The 22,002-nt window shown below is 34.3% G+C and overlaps 1 protein-coding gene across 1 annotated transcript in view; it reads right to left on the bottom strand.

Annotated features, from left to right (window-relative positions):
• Positions 1–8,439: 8,439 nt before the first annotated feature.
• The window catches only part of LOC112025419 (probable LRR receptor-like serine/threonine-protein kinase At1g07650), a 59,531-nt gene continuing 45,968 nt past the window's right edge, over positions 8,440–22,002 (bottom strand). Inside the window, exons 22-26 of the mRNA XM_065763058.1 lie at positions 21,032–21,150; positions 20,679–20,895; positions 20,334–20,571; positions 10,239–10,393; positions 8,440–9,198 (exon numbers count right to left, since the gene is read on the bottom strand). Of these exons, the coding sequence (XP_065619130.1) occupies positions 8,825–9,198; positions 10,239–10,393; positions 20,334–20,571; positions 20,679–20,895; positions 21,032–21,150 (1,103 nt within the window). The 3' untranslated portion in view covers positions 8,440–8,824. The remainder of the gene's footprint in view (positions 9,199–10,238; positions 10,394–20,333; positions 20,572–20,678; positions 20,896–21,031; positions 21,151–22,002) is intronic.

The following is a 22,002-nucleotide window of genomic DNA, read 5'->3' as shown; positions in this document are numbered from 1 at the left end:
ATTTCTGTTTTTTTTTTTTTTGGGGGTGGGTTAAGTTATTACTAAGTCTAGGCTGATAATGTCTTGATGAATTTGGTAACAGTTATATATATATATATATATATAAAAACCTTAAGTCATCAAGGTATTTTTTAAGCTGAGGCATCTAAGTTGGGGTCGTCCTGAGGTTGGGTCGTGGCATCGTCCTCTATGTTGGCATCCTCAGAGTCGAGATGAAGGAGAGAGCTAGTGGTGGCAACATTCAAATTGAGCACGATGGAGCTAAAGTCCACATCAGGAAACTTCTCAACAGCGTCCATCCTAAAGTCTTCAAACCCTGCTGCATAGTTGGTATCCATAGCATCAGTATATTGTTTAGATGCTTTGAATTCAGCCACTGCATCTTCCTTGGCTTTGGAGAGGAGAATGCTGTGCTCGTCGCTCTTTCTTTGCAAGTTTTCAAGACGAGCATCTTTTTCTGCAGCACTAGCCTTCAAATCCTCAACCAAAGCTTTCAAGTCCCTCACCTCGTCCGTCATCTTAGCGGCCACCTCAGCCCATTGTTTAGCTTCTTCCTTTAACTCCTGTATCCTCGTCTCTAGCAAGATCCTCGTCTTGTCCAACCCGGTGGCCTGTCTGGACGCTGCTATAAACTTGGACATGCCCTATAAAAGTCAACAACAAATATAAGTTAAAAAAAGAAAAAGAAGAAGAAGAAAAATGTACATTTGGTCAAGACGAAGAAAAATGTTACCTTGAAAAGGTCATGGACACCAGAGTGTTCAAAGTCCTTAAGGGACATGTCGTAGCAGACGTTTATATCCTCGTCTGAAACAGCGTTCTTGAAACGCTCCCAGGCTAGATCCTCGTTTTCAATAATGTTTGAAGGGGCCCTCTAGGACGGTTGAGACAAGGTGGGCACAGTTCTGGACGGTGGAGTCTTGGACGGGGTGGACTCAACAGGAGTGGACGAGTTGATATCATAGACTTTGGCTAGCTGATGGGACGACGGAGTAGGCTTAACTACTTGAGACGAGCCATGCTTGACCTTTTTACCATGTCTGCTAGGGAGGTTTTCCAAATCCAAGTGTTTGGATATGGTCTTCCTCTTCTCTCCAGCTACAGGACGAGCTTGGCGATCAAGCTCAGGACGGGTCCCCTCAGTACTTACCTCATTTCCCTTATTGCCTCTCATGGTTGCCATTCCTATAAAGAGACGAAGAGAATTCACTTAGACAGGAAAATGAAAATAAAAGATACAAGGAATGCAGAAATCTAATACTTACTTTTTCTTACTGTAATCTCATGTGCAAGTGCAATGTCAGACGGATTAGAACCTAACCCCCATTTGTCTAGTCGTCTGAGATTGACCAAGGAATGGAAATCCTTGTTTGTGTGTAGACGAGCCCTGTGGACGTGATCACGGTGCAACTTGCTCAAAGTGGGTCGTCCAACGGCTGTAATGGAATAAATTGAAGTTAAATGAGATAATAATAAATAAAAGGAAAGAGAGAGAAGAGGGGGAAAGCTAAGGGACTTACCCTCAGGACGAAGGTTCCTTAGGTCCCTAGTAAAACGACCAAAGGTATCCCGGCCAACGTCTATAGGATTTCCAGCCCAGAATCCAGAGACAAAGAAAAACTTCGTCTTCCATTTTCTGTCAGACGAGGCCAAGGATTTCACCAATCTACAATCTTTACTTCTGGCTGTGAATTGATAAAAGCCAGAAGATTGATGAATCTCTGAGGGTTTATAGCAGTAGAGGAACTCGTCCACAGTAATAGGACGGTCCCCTCCAAACACTTCCCTCCACAAAATTTGCATAGAGATAATTAATCTCCATGCATTTGGGTTGAATTGACACACTCCTAAACCTAACCTAACTAACAACTCTCTGGTAAAAGAATTTAAAGGAAACCTAAGATCTCTAAGAAGGTAGGCCTTATATACACCTATCCCCAAATGAGGATTACAGCACCACTCTCCACGGACGGGTAATCTAGGATTAAACTTGTCTGGGATTTGGTACCACTCCCTGAGGTTATTTAATCTTTCCTCGTCCATCTTGGAAGGAATATCTACAGCATAACTATATACAGTTACCTCCGTCTCGTCCAAGGGACTGGATGGAGGGATGGAAGATGAGGTACCTACCTGGGACCCTAAAGTTTTTCTAAGTTGTTTCTGTACTTCTTCTAAAGGAAGCCCAGGGACCCCTGAGACATACTCCTCATCAGTGGTGTTTCCCCTACTAGTACTATTGGTATCACTAGAGTTATCACTAGTCTCGTCGTAATACTCGTCTATAGCTTTTTCTGTACTATCGCTAGATGAGAAAATGGTGATTTCTGACATTTTCCAGAAAAGAAAATTTTGAAAACCTAAAAGACGAGGAGAGAGGGAGTACCTGGCTCTAGGACGAACTGAAACTATGGACGCGAGGAAACTCTTAGACGAGGCTCTAGACAATGAATGTCAAGGAAGGAAAATCTCAGAAGTGAGGAGGGTAGTGGGGGCATTCCACTATTTATAGATGGTTGACCTAAGCACATAAAACGACACAACCAACCAAATGATGACACGTGGTCTTCGTCTCAAAAAAATGAATCGACGAAATGAACTATCAATTAGATTGTAACACGTGGCATCTCTGATTGTTGAAAGAAGCTCGTCCATCCAGAGAAGTAAATTACTATATTTTCTTGGACGACACATGGACGAGGGGGCAACTGATGGTGTAAGAAAAACACCAAGCTGATCACTTGTCTATATGACCGTCCATAACAACGTACAAAGTTGAGAATGAATGGCTGTTACGCTCGTCCCTCTCTTACCGTCCTCTTAAACTCGTCCTTCATTCACTCGTCCAATGAAGGACGTACTAGTAGCGAACTTCGTCCGTCCTTAGTGATGGACGAGTGAGGTTCACCAAGAGTCATGTTGTTTGAATCAGAACACAAGTCCCGATGAGGTAACGCCCATGACAGTTATGGAAGTTACCCTCCGAATCCTCCAAACTCTATGACGATAGGAGAAATAACCGTCAAGCTAACACTATATAAAAGACCCTTCTACGTAGAGGTATGGACACGTTTTTGATTTTGGAGAAAAATTGGTGAAGTCTTTGAAGTGCTTTCTTTTCGACTTCAATCCACTAACTTTACCATCGGAGGATTCAAGACCGGCCTCCACCGGTTTTCTCTGATCTTCTTTGGTTTTTTAGGACTCACTCTTCAAGATCATCAACATCCGAAGACCATTCAGCCCACTGATTTCTAAGGACTCATCACCAACTATTCCTTGATGATATTATGATGGTACATTTATTATTAAGCCAAAACATTCATCCACAAATTTATGTGGCCATTTTTTCAACATGATTGTTGTTAGCTCTTGTTATGTGTCATGTTGGGAGAAAACATCCTAAAGAGACTCTAATTAAAGAGTTAATATAATAATTTAAAAATCGGACAAAACAAAGAACCAAAAGATATAATACTTTTTAGTTTTAAGGTTGGATTGATGATGTCATAAATAATATAATAAAATTATAAAGAATATAGTAAAATTATAATATATAAAATATTAACTAAAAATATATATAATTTAAACAAATTTCAAGTCAATCGCAACTTATATCATATAACTTCTTAATTATAAACATCTTCAAACAATGACTACGAATGAAAAAAAAAAAATAATATAACAATTTTTTATTATTTAATTACATCAATAATGTTTTATTTTTAATTACTTACTTGACAAAAACAAATAATAAATAACACAAATTTTAAACATTTCAAATTCTCAAACTCGGACGCCTTCGTTTGCTCGAAGAAATCAATAAAAGATTGTGCACATAACAAAAACATCCAAGTCGACTCTATGTATTACAAAGAAGTAGGTGATAACTTATTTTTGGTGGTCTTTGAGGAGGGAGCTGACATGAACAACATTCTCTACAAGCCAAATTTTACTATTAGATTACATATTTTATATTTTCTTGACATACATGTCAATTTTTCTTGTGAATCAGATGTTATTGTTGTTTGATCCATAAACTCATGTTTTATACATAATTTTGAAACACAAAAACTTAAAATTTTAAATTTTTTATAAATAAGATAATTAATGATTTCAGACCTTGAATTTTTGTAAATATGAATAGTATAAGAAGAAAATGTAATTCAATAATAAAATTTGTCCAAATTCTTATTTACCATTGCTTAAAGTTGACTTGAACTCAACCAAAATATTAAAATTACATAAATTGACATGTAGACATGCTAAAATATATATTTGTCTAATTGGACTCAATATGATGGTAACATGTGTCTACTTTTAAGTTTTAACCACGTGTTGCTCTCTCAACAAATCATATGATTAATATTACTAATTCAGTACCCCTAAATATTTGACCTGTCTTATGTTAGTTTTTGAAGTAATTATCTATTTTTTTTTAAAGATGGCAATTATATATTTCAGGTTGTCCATTTCAAAGTAGTTGCAACTTGCAACTTGCAACTTGCAAGTTACAAGTGACTACGAGGCTAAGGCTGTTTGACATAGACCCCAATTTTGAATACATATCAATCATTGATTTGTACTATCATTGCAAGCAAAAACTACTCTGGTAAATTTGGAATTGTATAGCTTGTACTTTAATAGATATGTCTTGATAAATTTTTAAAGAATTGTATCCAAATTTTGTCCATATCAATTAGCCCCTCATTGATCAGTGAAATTGTCAAAAGGTTGGCTTGATTTTTCTCAAGCATTATTTGCATGTATTGTCAAGTGTAAACAAAAGCTGGATCTTGTATCATCCTATGTGGACCAGTATTGGCTTGAAATATCAACCCTAAAAATTAAATGCATGTTTGGTTGCCGAAGTTGTTGACTTCCTTGTTGCATGGCTTTCTTGCATATGCTTGCCGACATACAACCTTGTAAGGCTTGTATATTTAAGAAGCTTGTTATTCAGAGAAGTGTGAAGAGAGACCATGAGTGTGTCACAAATTGGTGAGAACTCTCTCTGATGTGGCAATATTTGAGATTTTGCGGCAAATTAGAAGAATCATAGCAATTTCTTTGTTCTTTGTTATTTGTGAAAGAGATTTTTTTTTTTTAATTTTTTTAATTTTAAATATTGGAATTTGGGTTTTGTGAGAGTTTCTATATGCTTTTTTTGTATCTCCATATCTATTAATGAAATTTTCTCTCATTACCACCTATATATGTAGGCTTAAAACTAAACTATATAAGTCATTGGTGTTTATATTCGTGATCTTTCTAAAATTTATAATACTTTCATGGTCAATCTTGTGTATTGGAATGCTATCTAAAAGTATTTTTTCACAAGAATTTGATAATAGAGTTTTGCTATTACAACTAGAAAATCCCCAAAAAATTACCAATGAGGTAGAAAATCAATCAAATTGTAAGCAAACTCACATTAATTAAGGTTGAATAAATGGCATCAAAAGATTAATGAAATTTTACACTCTGTTTGTACATTTGTCCTTATAAATATTTTACAGATTATCGTGTGGGCTGGATTAATATGGTGCACGTGCTCAACAATTATATGGTTTTTGTTACTTATTTTTCAAATTTAGTCCCATCTAGCCACTTGGCCAAGTGCTTGCACGTCGTTAAGAAAATTGCCGATTACGTTTATTGACTTAACATAGACCGGTCAAATGTTCTATTAAAAATAAATAAATTAACATAATAATAATAGTCTTGATAATGTTGAGAATTAAACTGGTCAATTATGTGCAACAATTAAAAAACCAATAAAGAAAGAATGAAAAAATAAAATAAAAACGTTCAATTGCTCATGCGTCATGCCAATAACATATATATACGAGTCGGAATACGTGGCATCCTGTGATGTGAATTTAAGCATTTTCGTAAGGGAAAAAAAAAGGTGAATATAATAACAATTTAAAGCTACCTTGAAGAATCTAAACCTTGGCCAAGGAAAACATTATCATATCACTTTATTCGCAAAATAGAGAAGTGAACGGTCATTCTCTTTATACTTTAATTCTACTGTTCGTGTTATATGTTCTCTATTGTGATCTGTTAGCCTGGTAGGATACGTGTAACTCTTGCATATTTTCCACCGAGATGGATAATGGTACCGCTATAAGTTTCGTGCAAACTTTTCAGAAAATGGCACTGTTCTAAAACTATTTAGGAAAATGCTCTTGTTTTGAACTTGATTTTCTAAAACTTGAGCTTCAATGAAAAACTTGATTTTCCTAAAATCAAGTTATAGGCAAAAACTTGAAAAAATTTACATGGAACTCGAGTTACACATAAATTTTTTCAAGTAACTCAATTTTGGGCGAATCGAGTTTTTCATTATAACTCGAGTTTTAAAAAATTGAGTTTCAAAACAGGGGCATTTTTTTAAATAGTTTCAAAATATGGACATTTTGCTAGAAATTTTGCGTGAAAGGAGCAAATGTCAATTTTCTCCATAGAATCTCATACAAAAGAAAGAGAGAGACTAAATAAAAAACTGGAATTCATCAACTTAATTATACAACGTAATATGTTATCATTTAAGAAGTACGGACACGGATACGAGTATGGTATGAACACGGTGACACAAGTAATTCTGAAAAATTATAATGTAAAATGACCAGAATGACACCGGTATGACATGAATACGACATGAGTACGACACTCTAAATAAAAAGTCTGTGCTTCCTAGGTTACAATATATATATATATATATATACACACTCTAAGAGTAAGATCAAAATATCTCAAACCTGTTAGCCAAAATATACGAGTTTGTTATGCTAATCAATAACTAACTTATACACGTGTTGATTGATGAGTAACTAACTTTACTTAACAAAACGGCAACATTTCAATGCTCTGTAATCACAGCTGCATTGTTTATCCAAAACGACATCGTCATATTTAATGAGAAACGATGTTATTCTTCTTTAACTTAGACACGCGTTTCACCAAATGCTTGGACAACATCGTTTTGGATCTCACCGCAAGTACGGTGTCTTCGTCTTCAACAGATGATGATTTGCTACAATTCCCTCTCATATCATATGGTCACCCATTGCCTCTAGTGAATACACTAATCCCTACATGTTGAATTCAGATCAGCAAATTTAGATGTTACCTGAAGAATTTTTTCGCTTTCTAGTTATGTTTTGTGTTAAATGGAAGAACCTAAGCCATGTTTTGTGTTATTTTTAAAGTTCCTTCTCCTTCTTTTAGTAGAGAGGTAGAGGACAAAAATTAAATAAAAAATTGAAGGCCATAAGGTAGTTTATATTCCGGGATGTAATGTTCAAGTTTTACATTTCACAATGTGATAAATCCTAAACGGAATGTGATAATTAGGTTCATTTTAATTCCGGTTTTCTCATTCAAATGATCCAAGGAAATCAAATATATACCACACATATGAACGATTATGACACCATCAATTTCTCTACATACACAAAATCTAGAGATATACTGGAAAGCACGAATGCGGCGCCAGAGGTGCCGCACTCACGTCGGACACGGCCCAACGCGTCGACATGCGTCGGATGCCACTGATCGCGCGTCCGTGCTGCGTCGGGCCGCGTCCTGCCACGTGGCGAAGCCGACTCGCGCCGACGCGGCTCAACTCGGGCCGACTCGAGCCGTTTCGGCTGTATTGGCCGTACTGGCCGAAACTGCCGATATGGCCGGTTCAAGCTGAAACTCATTTCTCTTCTCTGTGCTCTCCCTCTCTGCGAGTCTGTGGTGTGCTCAGACTGGTTTAAGAAAACTAAAGAAAGGTTAAAAGAAGAAAAGGTATGAACTAGGAAGGGGACAGAGAGGAGAGCCGGAGATGGTTGGGTAAGAAAGAGTGAAAGACTAACGGGAAGTAGAAGAAAAAATATGCAGAAGGAAAAGGCTGAGTTTGACTTGGTGTAGAGATTTTTTTTAAAAGGTGTGGTGTAGATTAAGTTTTGGAAAATAGAAACCTTGGGAAAATAAAATAAAAAATAAATAAAAGGTAAGGTTGATATTCTGATGAGACCAAAGGCCTTGGGGAAATAAAATAAAAAATAAATAAAAGGTAAAGTTAATATTTTGATGAGACTAGATGTATTGTTGACTTCTTGTGGCAGGTGAATGGAGAGAAAAAAAGAAAAAAAGATTCATCTTGTGGGTTTTATTTAATTTAGGAACATCATATTTTAGTTATTATCTATTATTACTCTTAAATTTGGGATATGTGTATATAATGAAAAAAAGTATGCTTAGCAATATATTAAAAATATAAATAAAAATATTTTTAATAATTTTTTAATCGCCGAGTCCCGCCGCACCCGCACTCACCTTTTTCAAAAATTGCCGAGTCCCGTACCCGCATCCGCACCCGCACCCGAGTCTTAAAACGCACCCGTGCTTCCTAAGAGATATATACAACATAAATCTACGGAGTCCAAAAAAGACTAATTATCATTAACAAAATAGGGAGACAACTTGATCAGTAGAAGACAATTATTGGAAGCTCTGTACCATATATTGTTTTAGATGAGCAGCTCTAGATTATACTGTCTAATGTAAAATTTATAATCTTCAAGAAGGAACAATTTGCGAAATTACAGTTTAGCTTCATTCTAGAGCAAATACTGGTCCACAAGTTCACAATGGGTTTAGTGAATGAGTGTGCTTTCCGCAGAGCAATGTCTCATTCCTAACCAAATCCCATTCAAAGTATTATCTTGGAATTAAAACCACAAGCTCATAGTTTCTTATCATTAAGAAAGCACATTGCCTGTCACATAAGCTGGTTGTGCCTTAGTTGCTTTTATATATGAATTTATTACCGAGAGTCAAGATTAGTGGGATAGAGATCATGGGCAGATGTAGAAGAAGAGCCAATCCATGTTGGATTTGCTGACTGAAAGAGGCCCTGATCTTCAACTGAGTTTAGTTGTGGGCTCTGACCAAATTGGTCTCTTAAGGCTTCAAACCTCCATTCATCGCCATAAATACCTGGATCCCTGGCCACTTCATCAACAACTGTCTGGCCTTCAAGCATGCTCACTACAGCAGTCATGGTGGGCCTAAGGGCTGGTGATGTATTAGTGCATAATAAAGCTACTTTTATCATTCTAAGTACCTCTTCCTTACTGAACTCAGATCCCAATTCTGGATCTACCAACTCTATCAAATCCCCTCTCTGTTGTAAAAAAAAAAAAAAAAAAAAAAACCAAAATTTACCTACAAATTAGTTTGTCTGCAAATGCAATGGCTACAAATCCCTTTATATATATATATATATGTATAATGTGAATTTTGATAAATCTATCATTAGATTGCATTTTTTTTTATTATATTGTCTATGCTTGCAAAATCTCAAAAAGATAAAAAATAATAGCTTTGTCATTAATTAAATGTTTAAATTTCAAATTTTTGCAGTCTTTAATTATGCATAAAAAATAAGTTTATGGATAAAATAGTAAATAACATTATATTTGAACAAAATATGACATGCATCTTAAAAAAATAAAGAACATGCAATCTAATGGTTAAATTTTCAAAATATGTAGCAATTTTAATTTTTTAGTGAGAGTTTGTAGCCATCACTTACAAACTAGCTTGCAAACTTTGTTATAAAAAAAAAGAAAAAACAATTAGTAATTTAATTACATGACTGACAAAATTTGGCAACAAACTTGACTGTAACTTAAATCTACAACTCTACTTAATATCTTTTTATTGGATGTGAATTTTGGCAAATCCATCATTAGATACATTTTCTTCTTATATCCTCCATACTTGTGAAATGTATAAAAAATTAAAGATCAATAATTATGTCATCAATTGAATGTTGAAATTTCTATTTTTTGTAATCAAAATTATGCATAAAAAATAAGTTTTTGGATTTAATAGTAAATAACACTTGATAGGTGTAAAATTTTGCATGTGTGTTAATAACATACAAAAAATGAAATTCATTAATTAAAATTTCAAAATATGTAGTCATGTTAATTTTTTGAGAGGGAGTTATAGTCTTAGGCTACAACCAAAAATTTATAGCCAAACTTTGTCTCCAAAATAAGAAAAAGATACAATTGGCCAAACTTTTGCTTTACATGTTTATTTCCCAACTTGAACCCAGTGGAAAATAAAGCAGGGTGACCTATAGTTAAATGGCTTATTCCAACATATGCAACTTGGGTTTATATTGTTGTTTTGGCGGTAAGTTTCAAAACAACATGCGAAGGATAATCTTACCCAATCCAAGAGGCATACAAATTTCTCATTTGGTCGATATTTTATGTTGTTCTTCCCAGCAACAATTTCCAATGCAACAACTCCAAAACTATAAACATCTGCTTTGTAGGTTAAATAACCCCATAATGCATATTCTGGAGCCATGTAGCCTCTGCAACACATACAATTACCATGATATTTCGTTCACTAGTATGATCTTACCAACATTGGTCAATTTCTAACCACCAGATTATCCAAACAACTGTTAGGCATGCAATCAGGCAATTAATGGCGCTATCATAACTGAGTTTAGCTTCATTGAGCTAGAAGCAGTAACGAAATAACAAAAGCAAGAGTAAAAAGTAACAACAAAACTAGTTTTTTGGAAAATAAGTTAACTTTTTTTTTTTTTTGGGTCTAACATGTAGCAAATAAGCTATCCAAAACTATGAGTGGGTAGCTTATTAAGTAGTAGCACTTAAAGAAAAATGAATGTCGAAAGGTGGGTGGGACAAATTATCTCATACACCTAGTCCATGGTCTACGTAGATCCATCTTTATGTGTGGGGAATGTGTCAAACACAAAGTGTAATAGCATTTACAATGTTGGTGCTAAAATAGCTAAAATGCTATTTTAGCGCCCAAAACACTAAAATGTATGCTACATTGATGGTGGCATACTTAAATTTTTTTGCAAATGGGCTAAATTGAACTGCCATTTATGGCAATCTACTATAGCTCAAAAGTCATAAAATAAAATATTTATTTATTGGGAAATGCTAACGAGTGCCCTTAGGGCACTGGTTAATAATCCATTTAATGTAAGTTTTTATGGGAAATTTTGATAGTTTTTTTATTTCCTATAAGAGTGGTATCAAAATTTTCCTAAAATGGATTATTAACGTGATCCTTATTTATTTCATACCTTTTGATTTTTCTATTAAAGTAATGTGCTCTCTCTCTCTCTTCTTCATTAATTGGTTCACTTCTCTCTTTCTTGCTTTTGTATTTTTTTTTTCTTTCTCTCTGCATCCTTTCGCCCCAGTCACTCTATTGAAACTATGAAAGATTGAACCCAAACCTGAAACTATGAACCACCAAACTCAATTCCTCTCTCTTCTCACATCTGTCACAAATTTCCTACCCACTTATCTAGTCTATTCTCTCTCTTTGACTAAAACCCTCCATCTTTTTGCTTTCTCTCCTTTATATTCTCATCTCAAAACTGAAGTTTCAAAGGAAGGGATTTAGGCTTCCATATGGGTAAAACCGAAGCTCCATGGATGCATGAAATTTTTGTGGTTTTTTATTATTATTATTATTATTTTTTTATCATTTGTGGAACTGATGGTTGATTTGTGTGTGATTTGGGCTTATTTTTCTTGGGTTTTGGTTGGATTTTTCTAAGATTGGTTCTAGGTTATTGTGTTTTTTTCTTTTTCTTTAGTTGGGTGGTTTTGCTTCATGGTATTCGCTACAAATGGTAGATTATGGGTGGTTATGTTGATTTTGGGTGAATGTAATTGGAAGGTTGCTTTTGTATTCTAGGTGTGGGTTTGTTGGTTGCTTTTGCTTTAGAGAAGAGAGAGAGACGAAGAGGAAGAGAGAGTAAGGGACAAAGGAAGAATAAATAAAGAATTAGAAAAAAAAAATAAAGAAATAATATTTAAATAAAGTAGTAATATAATAGAACTTTTCGATGTTAGTTGTATTGTAAAGTAATGTGTTAAAATAGATAAAATAATTTGAGTAAACTATATACTTGGTCCCTATCCTTTATACCATATTTCAATTTGGTCCATAACCTTTCAATTGTGTTAATTTGGTTAATAACCTTTTAGTGTTGTATCAATTTAGTCCCTGCTGTTATATTTTAGATGAAAATTGCTGACATAGTAAACAGCCAAAATAAAATTTTAGTTTATTCTCACATCAACAGAAGCTAATTTTTTATTTTGGCCATTAAACACATCATCAATTTTCATTTAAAATATAATAGTAGAGACTAAATTGACACGACATTAAAAGGTTGGGAATCAAATTGACACAATTGAAAGGTTATGGATCAAAATGAAATATGGTGTATAGGATAGGGACTAAAAACGTATTTTACCCAAATAATTTTTTGAGTTTCTAAAAGCCAAATTTGTTAGCACCACTACTATGAATGCTCTAATGAATAATTTCACAAGACATGAACACATGAATGCTCTAATGAATAATTTCATAGGACATGAAGATATTGTAATGTACTAATGTGTACACAAAATTATACCTATTAATGGTAATTGACCTTTTTGGACCAATTGATCGTGATTGATGTCAATTGATGCTAATATAAGGATTTTATTTTACTTCCACATTTTATATAATCTGGATCCAGGGAATTCTTTGCTAGGGGAAGCCAAAGTAGCTTGGTGTGCTATCAGGTGTGCTGCTATGGAAGGTTATAGAAATATTTCAGAAGGCTTTAGAAGACTTGTATGCTTTATAAAGTGCAACTCTTTGTTGTGTATAAATAGTGTTCCATATTCATGAAATTTGATAATGATTATAGATTTTTATGCTCCCAAAAGCACATATAAATTTTGATAGTATGACATACAGTTGAATGTTGGCTATGTAGAGCTTAGTTGTGTATGATCTGGATCATGACTCGACCTAATATAAAAGTGTTACAGTTTTAATGGGAGATTTTTTTTTGCTCGTTTTTAGCCATTATGAATTTGTTGTGTAGGCTATATAAATATTGTGATTTTCCAAATTAGGGTTGTGTTTTTTTTTAGAGAGAAAAATTGTACTGTTACATCTTATACATTTCCTTATGAATAGTGAAATTATTACAACTCTATGGACGTAGGCAAATTGCCGAAGCATGTAAGTATTGTCTTGTGTGATTGTTTTCTTTGGTACATATTTTTCTCTATTTTTGCATCTCACAGATCTGCAAATTTTGTGTATATTCCCTACAACTGGATAAAAGCCTAGGGTTAGGGTTTGAGTGGGAGCAATGGAAGAGGAACAAGAAAGGCGTTTGGAATAGAGAAATTCAACTTTAGATTTGGGAGAATGCAAATCAAGGATTACCTTTATGGGAAGTTGCATCTGCCTCTTTTGGGAGATAAACTTGCAACTATGAAAGATGAAGAATGAAATCTTCTTAATAGGCAGGTACTAGCAGTTATTTGATTAACTCTATCAAGATCAGTTGCACACAATGCTGTGAAGGAAAAGATCACATCATGTTTGGTATTTATAAAAAGCCATCAACAAATAACAAGGTGCGTATGATGAAGAAACCATTTAAACTAAAGATGGAAAAGAATATATCAATAGCACAACATTTGAACGAATTCAACATCATCACAAATCAATTATCCTCTGTACAAGTTGATTTTGATGATGGGATCCATGCATTGATCATTTTGGCCTCTTTACCAAATAGTTGGGAGGCCATTAGAATGGAAGTAAGCAATTCTACTGGAAAAAAAAAAAAAAATTGAAGTACAATGACATACTAGATTTAGTTTTAGCTGAGAATGTTCGCAGAAGATACACAGGTGAAACCCTAAAATTTGGTTATGCCTTAAACCTTTAGACAAGGGGTAGAGGGAATGACAAAAATTCAAATTGCGGTAGATCAAAATCCAGAAATTCCAATCGAAATAGAAGTAAATCTAGATCTTGTAAACTAGTATGATGTTAGAATTATGGCAAGGCTAGTCGCATTAGGGGCACTACAAAAATCTAAAGAAGAAGAATGATGATGATTCTACTAAAGCTGTAATAGAAGAGGTATAGGATGCACTACTTCTTGCTATAAATAATCCTCTTGAAGATTGGGTTTTGGACTCAGGAGCTTCGTTTCATACCACTCTACAACAAGAAATCATATAGAATTATGTTGGAGATAATTTTGGAAAGGTGTATTTGGTTGATGGAGAAACCTTGTATATTGTGGGTATGGGAGACATTCAGATTCTACTGCCTAATGGGACTGTATGGTTATTGTAGAAGGTTTTGCATATTCCTGACCTAAAAAGGAATTTGATTTCTATAGGACAACTTGATGATGAAGGGCATGTAATACTCTTTGTTGGTGGTACCTAGAAGGTTCTAAAGGGAGCGTAGGTATTGGCTCGTAGAAAGAAAATTGGTACTTTGTATATGACCTCAAGTCCAAGAGACACAATTGCATTTACTAAAACAGGTATTTGAGACATTTAAGTAGTGGAAGGCCATGGTTGAGACAGTAAAATATTTGAAGGTAAAATATTTGAAGTTAGACAATGGAGGAGAGTACATAGATAGAGGGTTTAAGGAGTATTGTGCTACACATAGAATTAGGATGGAAAAGACCATTCTTGGGACACCATAACAGAATGGTGTGGCTGAGCTCATGAATAGGACTCTCAATGAGAGTGCTAGGAGTAGGAGGTTGCATGTTGGATTACCAAAACAATTTTAGGCTGATGTAGTTAACATTGCAGCTTACTTGATAATTGAGGACCATTAGCTCCCATGGAGTTCGAAATTCCTGAAAATGTATGGAGCGGTAAAGAGGTAAAGTTTTCCCATTTAAAATTTTTTGGTTGTATTTCTTATATTCATATTGATTTTGATGCACGTAGTAAACTTGATGGAAAGTCTAAAATATGTTTTTTAATTAACTACAGTGATGAGACCTTTGGCTACCATTTTTGGGATGAACATAATCGGAATATCATCATAAGTAAAATTGTGATATTTAATGAATAGGTTATGTATAAGGGCAGGTCAATTGTAGTGCCAGATGTTATAGGGATAAATTATAAGAAATCTGAGTTTGTCAACTTAAATGAATTGACTGAGAATATTGTCTAGAAAATGGGTGAAGACGAAAGGAAAATGTAAATTCACAAGTAGATTAGAGTACATATGTAGCTGAAGTCTACAGATCTTCTAGGATCACTAGACCTCCATAGCGTTATTCACCTGCCTTAAATTATATCCTGTTGTCTAATGGTGGTATGCCAACGTGTTATGATGAAACCTTGCAAGATGAAAATTCAAGAAAATGGGAATTAGTCATGAAAGATGAGATAAATTCCTTGTTGGGAAATCAAACATGGGAATTGATTGAACTTCCAGTAGGAAAGAAGGCTTTGCACAATAAGCGAATTTACAGAATAAATAATGAGCATGATGGTAGAAAACACTACACGACCAGATTGGTTGTCAAAGGTTTTTAGTAGAATAAAGGCAGTAACTGCGTATAAATATTTTTTCCAGTTTTGAAGATGTCAATAATTAGAGTAGTATTGGGAATTGTTGTTGTAAAGAATCTACATGAGTAGATAGATGTGAAGACAACATTCCTATATGGTGATTTGGTGGAAGACATTCACATGTGTTAGCCACAGGGGTTCATTGGTCAAGGACAATAGAGTCTAGTTTGTAAACCAAGAAAAATCTTGTTTGGCTTAAAACAAGCTCCAAACTAGTGGTACAATAAATTTGATATTTTTATGTGTAGAATTGGATTCAAGAGATGTGAAGGTGATCATTGTTGAAATATTAAATTCTTTGACAACTCTTATATCATTTTATTGTTGTATGTGGATGATATGCTCATTGCGAGGTCCGATACTGATGAGATAAATAATTTGAAGAAGTAGTTGTCAAAACAGTTTGTAATGAAGAATTTGGGAGTTGCAAAACAAATATTTGGTATGAGAATCACTAGAGACAGTGCTAATGGTCATTGAAACTTTCAAAGTTAGAATATGTGATGAAGGTTCGTAGCATGTTTTAACAAGAATGGAGCTGAACTAGCGGGCACACCCTTGGGTAGTCATTTTAGACTAAAGTAAAAAATAGTCACTGAAGACAAATGAAGAAAGGGAGCATATGCGCAAGGTACCCTATGTCTTAGCTATTGGTAGCCTATGTATGCTATAGTGTGTACAAGACCAAGCATTGAACATGCAGTGGTAGTTATGAGTAGATACATGGGCTGGTCAGGAAAGAAGTATTGGGAGGTAGTCAAATGGATCTTGAGGTATCTAAGAGGTTCATCAGATACATGTCTTTGCTTCATAGGTGCAAGTTTGAAACTACTGGGTTATTTAGATGTTGATTTAGCAGGTGACATTGACAGTAGAAACAGTACTACTGGGTTTGTATTTACTCTAGGTGGTATAGCTATATCTTGGGCTTCAAATCTATAGAAGATTGTTAATCTGTTTACTACAAAAGTAGAATATGTTGCAACGACTAAAGCTACAATGGAGATTATTTGGCTACATAGTTTCTTAGATAAATTGGGCAAGAAGCAGGAGATGGGTATTCTACACAGTGACAATTAGAATGACATTTTTCTTGCAAAAAATTTAGTTTTTCATTCAAAGTCGAAGTATATACAGGTGAGATACCACTTTATCTATTATCTTGTTGAAGATGAACCACTGATACTTGAGAAGATTTTTGGATCTAAAAATCTGACATATATGTTGACTAAAGGTGTCACCATTGAGAAGTTGAAGCTGTGTGTAGCTTTAGTTGACCTTTTAACTTGAGGACACGAGGATGAGTTGTAGTGATGAGAGATTGTGTTTCGAGGTATGTGACTGATGTTGATTGAACTAGTTTCCAAGTGGCTGATTTGTTGAGCTATGTGGAGCCTAGTTGTATTTGATCCAGATTATGACCTGACTCGATATAAAAGTGATACAGTTTTTAATAAGAGATTTTCTGAGGCTTAGTCCATGGAAAATTTTTGGCTTGTTTTTAGTTCATTGTGAATTCGTTGTGCAGACCGTAAAAACTGTGGTTTTTCAAATTAGGGTTTGGTGTTGTTTTTTAGAGAGAAAAATTGTACTATCTCATCTTGTATTTTTCCCTATGAATAGTGAAATGACTGCAACTCTATGGACGTAGTAAATATTGTCTTGTATGATTGTTTTCTTTGGCACATATTTTTATCTATGTTTGCATCTCACATTTGGGAATTTTGTATATATATCCTACATTGAAGAGAAATTTTCATGATTCTCCAAGATTTCTACTTATAGAATTCGAACTTAGTTTTATCTTGGAGGTGATTATCCTAGGGCTCTATTGCAAACTCAATTGAGTGGACGTAAATATTATCTTAAAGATAGCAAATTTATTTGAGCCTGTAAGTCAACTTCATTTATGTTTTCCATTATTTACCCCCAAAATTCTCAACACTCAATTCTTTAGGCTGCATCTTCAACTTCGACCTCAATGAATATCCCAGATTCACTCTTGATTTCTCCTCATTCGGGCCCTCCATGCAATCTCATAATCACGTCCTCACTCGGGGCTCATCTACCTCTCAACCAACTCGCCTATGTCAAGAAAGTAACTTGTGGTTTACAACCCCTTGACTTGATACTGTGTCCTAGTCATGCCACAAGTTTTCATTGTGGACTCAGAACCAACCAGGTCATGGTACTAACTGAACTCTGGGTCCCATACTTCACCGTTTTAAACCAATGTCAAACTTAAGTCAAGTTAGCAACCCAGAGAGGTTATAGATGTGATGCCCCGGATTGAATGGATATTTATTGAGTGTGTTGTGGGGTGTTTTTTGAGTTACATGTCAAGCATATACTAGGGAGATTTGGTGATGTAGGACAAAATATTCAAATTAATTTCTATAATTTTTTATATTTGGTATTTTTATGTAATTTTCGTTATTTTAGATTTAGGGCATTTATTTCCCTGTTTTTAGGTGCTTTTAATGCTCTTTAGGTCAAATTTGGTTCTTGTTATAGTTAGGTATTAATTAGGACTTATTTTAGAATATATTTTCTTATTTGTCTAGTTTTACGGAGCCCTTAAATAGGCCTCTAAGTCTGTAAACGTTTTTCCAGAGATTATTATTAGTAAAATTGCAGAGTTTTTCTAAAACTTTTTCTGTTGGATTCAAGGAAACCCTCATGGATTCGAGGTTTACTACCAAAAACTAACAGTTTAGTTTCTGTTCCATCAAAAGAGCATCGTATGTGCTTTCTTCAGGCTTCTGCCATATCAATTGGTATCAGAGCCTTGACTTACCCTAGTCTGATTGCTAACTGGTGAGACGGTATCCAACACCACAACAATAATGAATAACTTAGCGAATATTGCGTAACGTACAACAAGCACTCACAAATATCTATGATAAGATGGTGCTGTTAAAGAATTGAAACAATAGGGATAACTACAACAGAGACGTAACTCATAGGCAACCTATTGGTAAGCAAATCTCATATAGGCCTTATAAGAGAATTGCGAGTTTTAATGGTTTTTTTTAAAAAGAAGATTTTCTTGATTGGTTACTTGATTTAGAGAATTTATTTGACTATGAGAATATTTGTTATGAGAGAAAAGTTGGGCTTGCTTTGTATAAACTTAGTGAGTACACCTTACGTTGGTGGGAACAAGTACAATCTGATAAAACCTGACAAGGTCAACACAAAATTTGTTCATGGTCAAGGATGAAAAAGATGATTTCTATAAAATTTTATCCTTTGGATTGTGATTAATTTTTGTCGTATACAAAACAAGATTATCATTATTGGTCATGAAATTCATATTGAATTATTTTGAAGAGCCAAATATTCCACCATTAAGGGAAGAATTGTATGTTGAAATAAATACTTTTCTTGAAGAAAATATAGATATTTCTAAGGAAATTAATGAATGTCTTGTTATGGAAGAAGATCCTAAAATCAAGATTATTGTGGAGGAGAATAATGAAGATGCTATTATAGAGAAAGGTCTTGAAGTCAAGATGGTAGAGACCATTGAGGATGAAATTGGAGAGGAAAGTTTCAAGGATCTCGATAAAGTCAAGTTAGATGATTGCAATGTTCATGCTCCTATTATTTTGGGGGGAGATACCAGAACAAAGTCCATTGATTTTATTGGGGTGGAAAATTTTGATTTGATCATTGACTCTTATTTGGTGAATATTTTCAATTGCATGAAGATCAAAGGACAAGAAGTTCAAGTTGCTCAATTGATGACTTTCAAGTTTGGCAAGAAGACAAGGAAGATGAAGTATTCAAAGTATTTGTTCTCCAGATTTCACCCATCACTTGAGGACGAGTTTGTTTGAAGGGGAGGGGTTTGATGTAGAACAGAATATTCAAATTAATTTCTGTAATTTTTTATATTTGGTATTTTTATGTAATTTTCATTATTTTAGGTTTAGGGCATTTATTTATTGTTTTTTGGTGCTTTTAATGCTTTTCAGGCCAAGTTTGGTTTCTGTTATGGTTAGGTATTAATTGGGACTTATTTTTCAAATATATTCTCTTGTCTATCAAGTTTTACGGAGCCCTTAAATAGGCCTCTAAGTTTGTAAATTTTTTCAAAAATTATCATTAATAAAATTGCAGAGTTTTTCTAAAACTTTTCTCTAGTGGGTTTCAGTTTATCATCTTGTGGATTCAAGGAAACCCTCATGGATTCGAGGTTTACTACTTGAAACTAACAATTTAGTTTTTGTTCCTACAAGAGAGCATCGTGTGTGCTTTTTTCAGGTTTCTGCAACATCATTTGGGCTTTATTAACAACTACAAAAGGTCTCATTTATGACTAAACTAGTCCTTTAAGGGTGTAGAGAAAATGTGGTTAGCACTTTTCCTTTCATCAACAAATGATATCAGAGCCAACCCAACGTTGAGCAAGAAGTTTTTGCAACCATTGGAAGCTTTTGAGGAGGAATTGATTACTATGTTACTGGAATTAAGGAGAGCCCTTATTTTTTAGTACATGCTCTCTCAAATGATGTATTATCCAGATTAGAATAAAAAGCACGGGCTGTATCATAGGTAGACACCTAATTTCCTAACACATAACATTTAGTCAAGTACCTTCATCAATATTCTTGTGATAGTATTTTCTATACTAGTCTTAGTCCAGAGGTTTCATAGTTGCCATATTCTTGTATACTTTCAAGGCAGTAACTCAGCACTACAGATTTATGTGATGTGATCAGCATCTATTCACAATACCTCATAATTAAGATCTGCAGAGGTGATAAAACAAATAAAAGAGGGAAAAATAGACTCCAAAAGGAAGTAAAGAGGAGGCAAAAAAAGAGGAAGGTAGCTCACATTGTTCCAGCGATTCTAGTGCTAATGTGGGTGTTTTCTTCTTCGTCTAGCTTGGCCAAACCAAAGTCAGAGATCTTTGGGTTAAGGTCTCTGTCAAGCAGCACATTAGTGGGTTTGATATCTCTATGAACAATTTTCAGTGTTGATTCCTCATGCAAGAAAACTAGACCTCTTGCTATGCCAACACATATTTTTTGCCTTGTAGGCCAGTCCAATTTTAACTGGCCATCCGCGAAACCTAAAATTGATGTTCATAACCCAATCAATGAAATTCATCATTAGTTTTTGTCATCATTCTTATATTATTAATATAAATGCATGGTAAAGTATAAAATATTAGCTTACCATTACCAAACAAAGCATGTGCAAGGCTATTGTTTTCCATGTATTCATATACCAACAATAATTGTTTTCCTTCAATACAACATCCATACAATCTAACAAGATTTGGATGTTGTAAACCAGATATCATGCCTATTTCATTCACAAATTCACGGCTTCCTTGCTTTGATTTTGATGAAAGTTGCTTAACTGCAATTATAGTACCATCAGATAGTACGCCCTGCATCAAGAATATAAAATAATACATTTTAGGTATGTATTTCATCATGAATCTCTCCAAATGTCTACGAGGAGAAGAAAAAAAAAAAAGATGGGGGAAAAATCATTCTAGAATGGTGAAAAGTGTTGTCAGATACCTTGTAAACGGATCCAAAACCGCCTTCCCCAATCTTGTTTGCAACATTGAAGTTACTAGTGGCAGCTTTTATTTGTCTATATGTAAAAAACCCAGTTTGCAGATCTAATCCCTTTAACTCTATCAAAGGCATCAGGGTAAGATGTCAGATTGCATCTTAGAGTATAACAAGACCAATTTATAACAAAATATTTTCATGCCTCGTTGACCAATTAGATGACTCTTAAAGGAAAAGAAAATTAAATTCCTTTAGAAGGCACTAAATTGTAGTTGATCACATAGAAGCTATAAGAAATAAAAGAAAAATATATGAAAAAGTACTGAAAACCATTAGACTTTGTCTTTTGCTTCATTGTTACTTCTGCACAGCAATTACAAGAAGTTTATTGATTAAAAAAAGAAGAAGAACTAAATGAAAAGGTGAGATATTCCATTAGTTTAGAATAGAATGAGATGTGCCTAACGCTTGATACAAGATCATTTTTATAACAAAAATAAGAATATTAAACAGACAGACCAAATTTCATTCAACTTTGAGGACATCGAAAGTGAGTTTATTCAAAATTGAAAAGGGTAATTATAGGTTTACATTGTACTAGCAATATAAGATTTGCATTGTAGGCTAACCAAATGTATATAACATTGCACACATCTATTTAGTCTACAATGTAAACTAAGGATTTTGCAATTGATAATCTTTTCTCTCTAAGAAACTTGATCTATGCAAAGCTTTAGACATTTGCTCAACTACAGTGAGCGTTAGCCAATCATGCATTATTCATTTTAAAAATCACTTTATGCATAATTTTTTTAAAGAAATGATATTTAGCTTTTTCGTATGATTTCATGGGGTCATTTATCATCAAAATTGGAACTAAATAACTCCAATCATCATGCATCATCCAAAGATATGTTCATATGCTCCTCAGTCCTGCAATCAGGCAGTAGCTTTTCAAGGGTTACTTTGGAATG

The sequence above is a fragment of the Quercus suber genome, unplaced genomic scaffold, assembly GCF_002906115.3.
Source record: "Quercus suber isolate HL8 unplaced genomic scaffold, Cork oak 2.0 scaffold_490, whole genome shotgun sequence".
Lineage (NCBI taxonomy): Eukaryota > Viridiplantae > Streptophyta > Magnoliopsida > Fagales > Fagaceae > Quercus > Quercus suber.
This window is presented reverse-complemented; position numbering and strand designations above follow the sequence as displayed.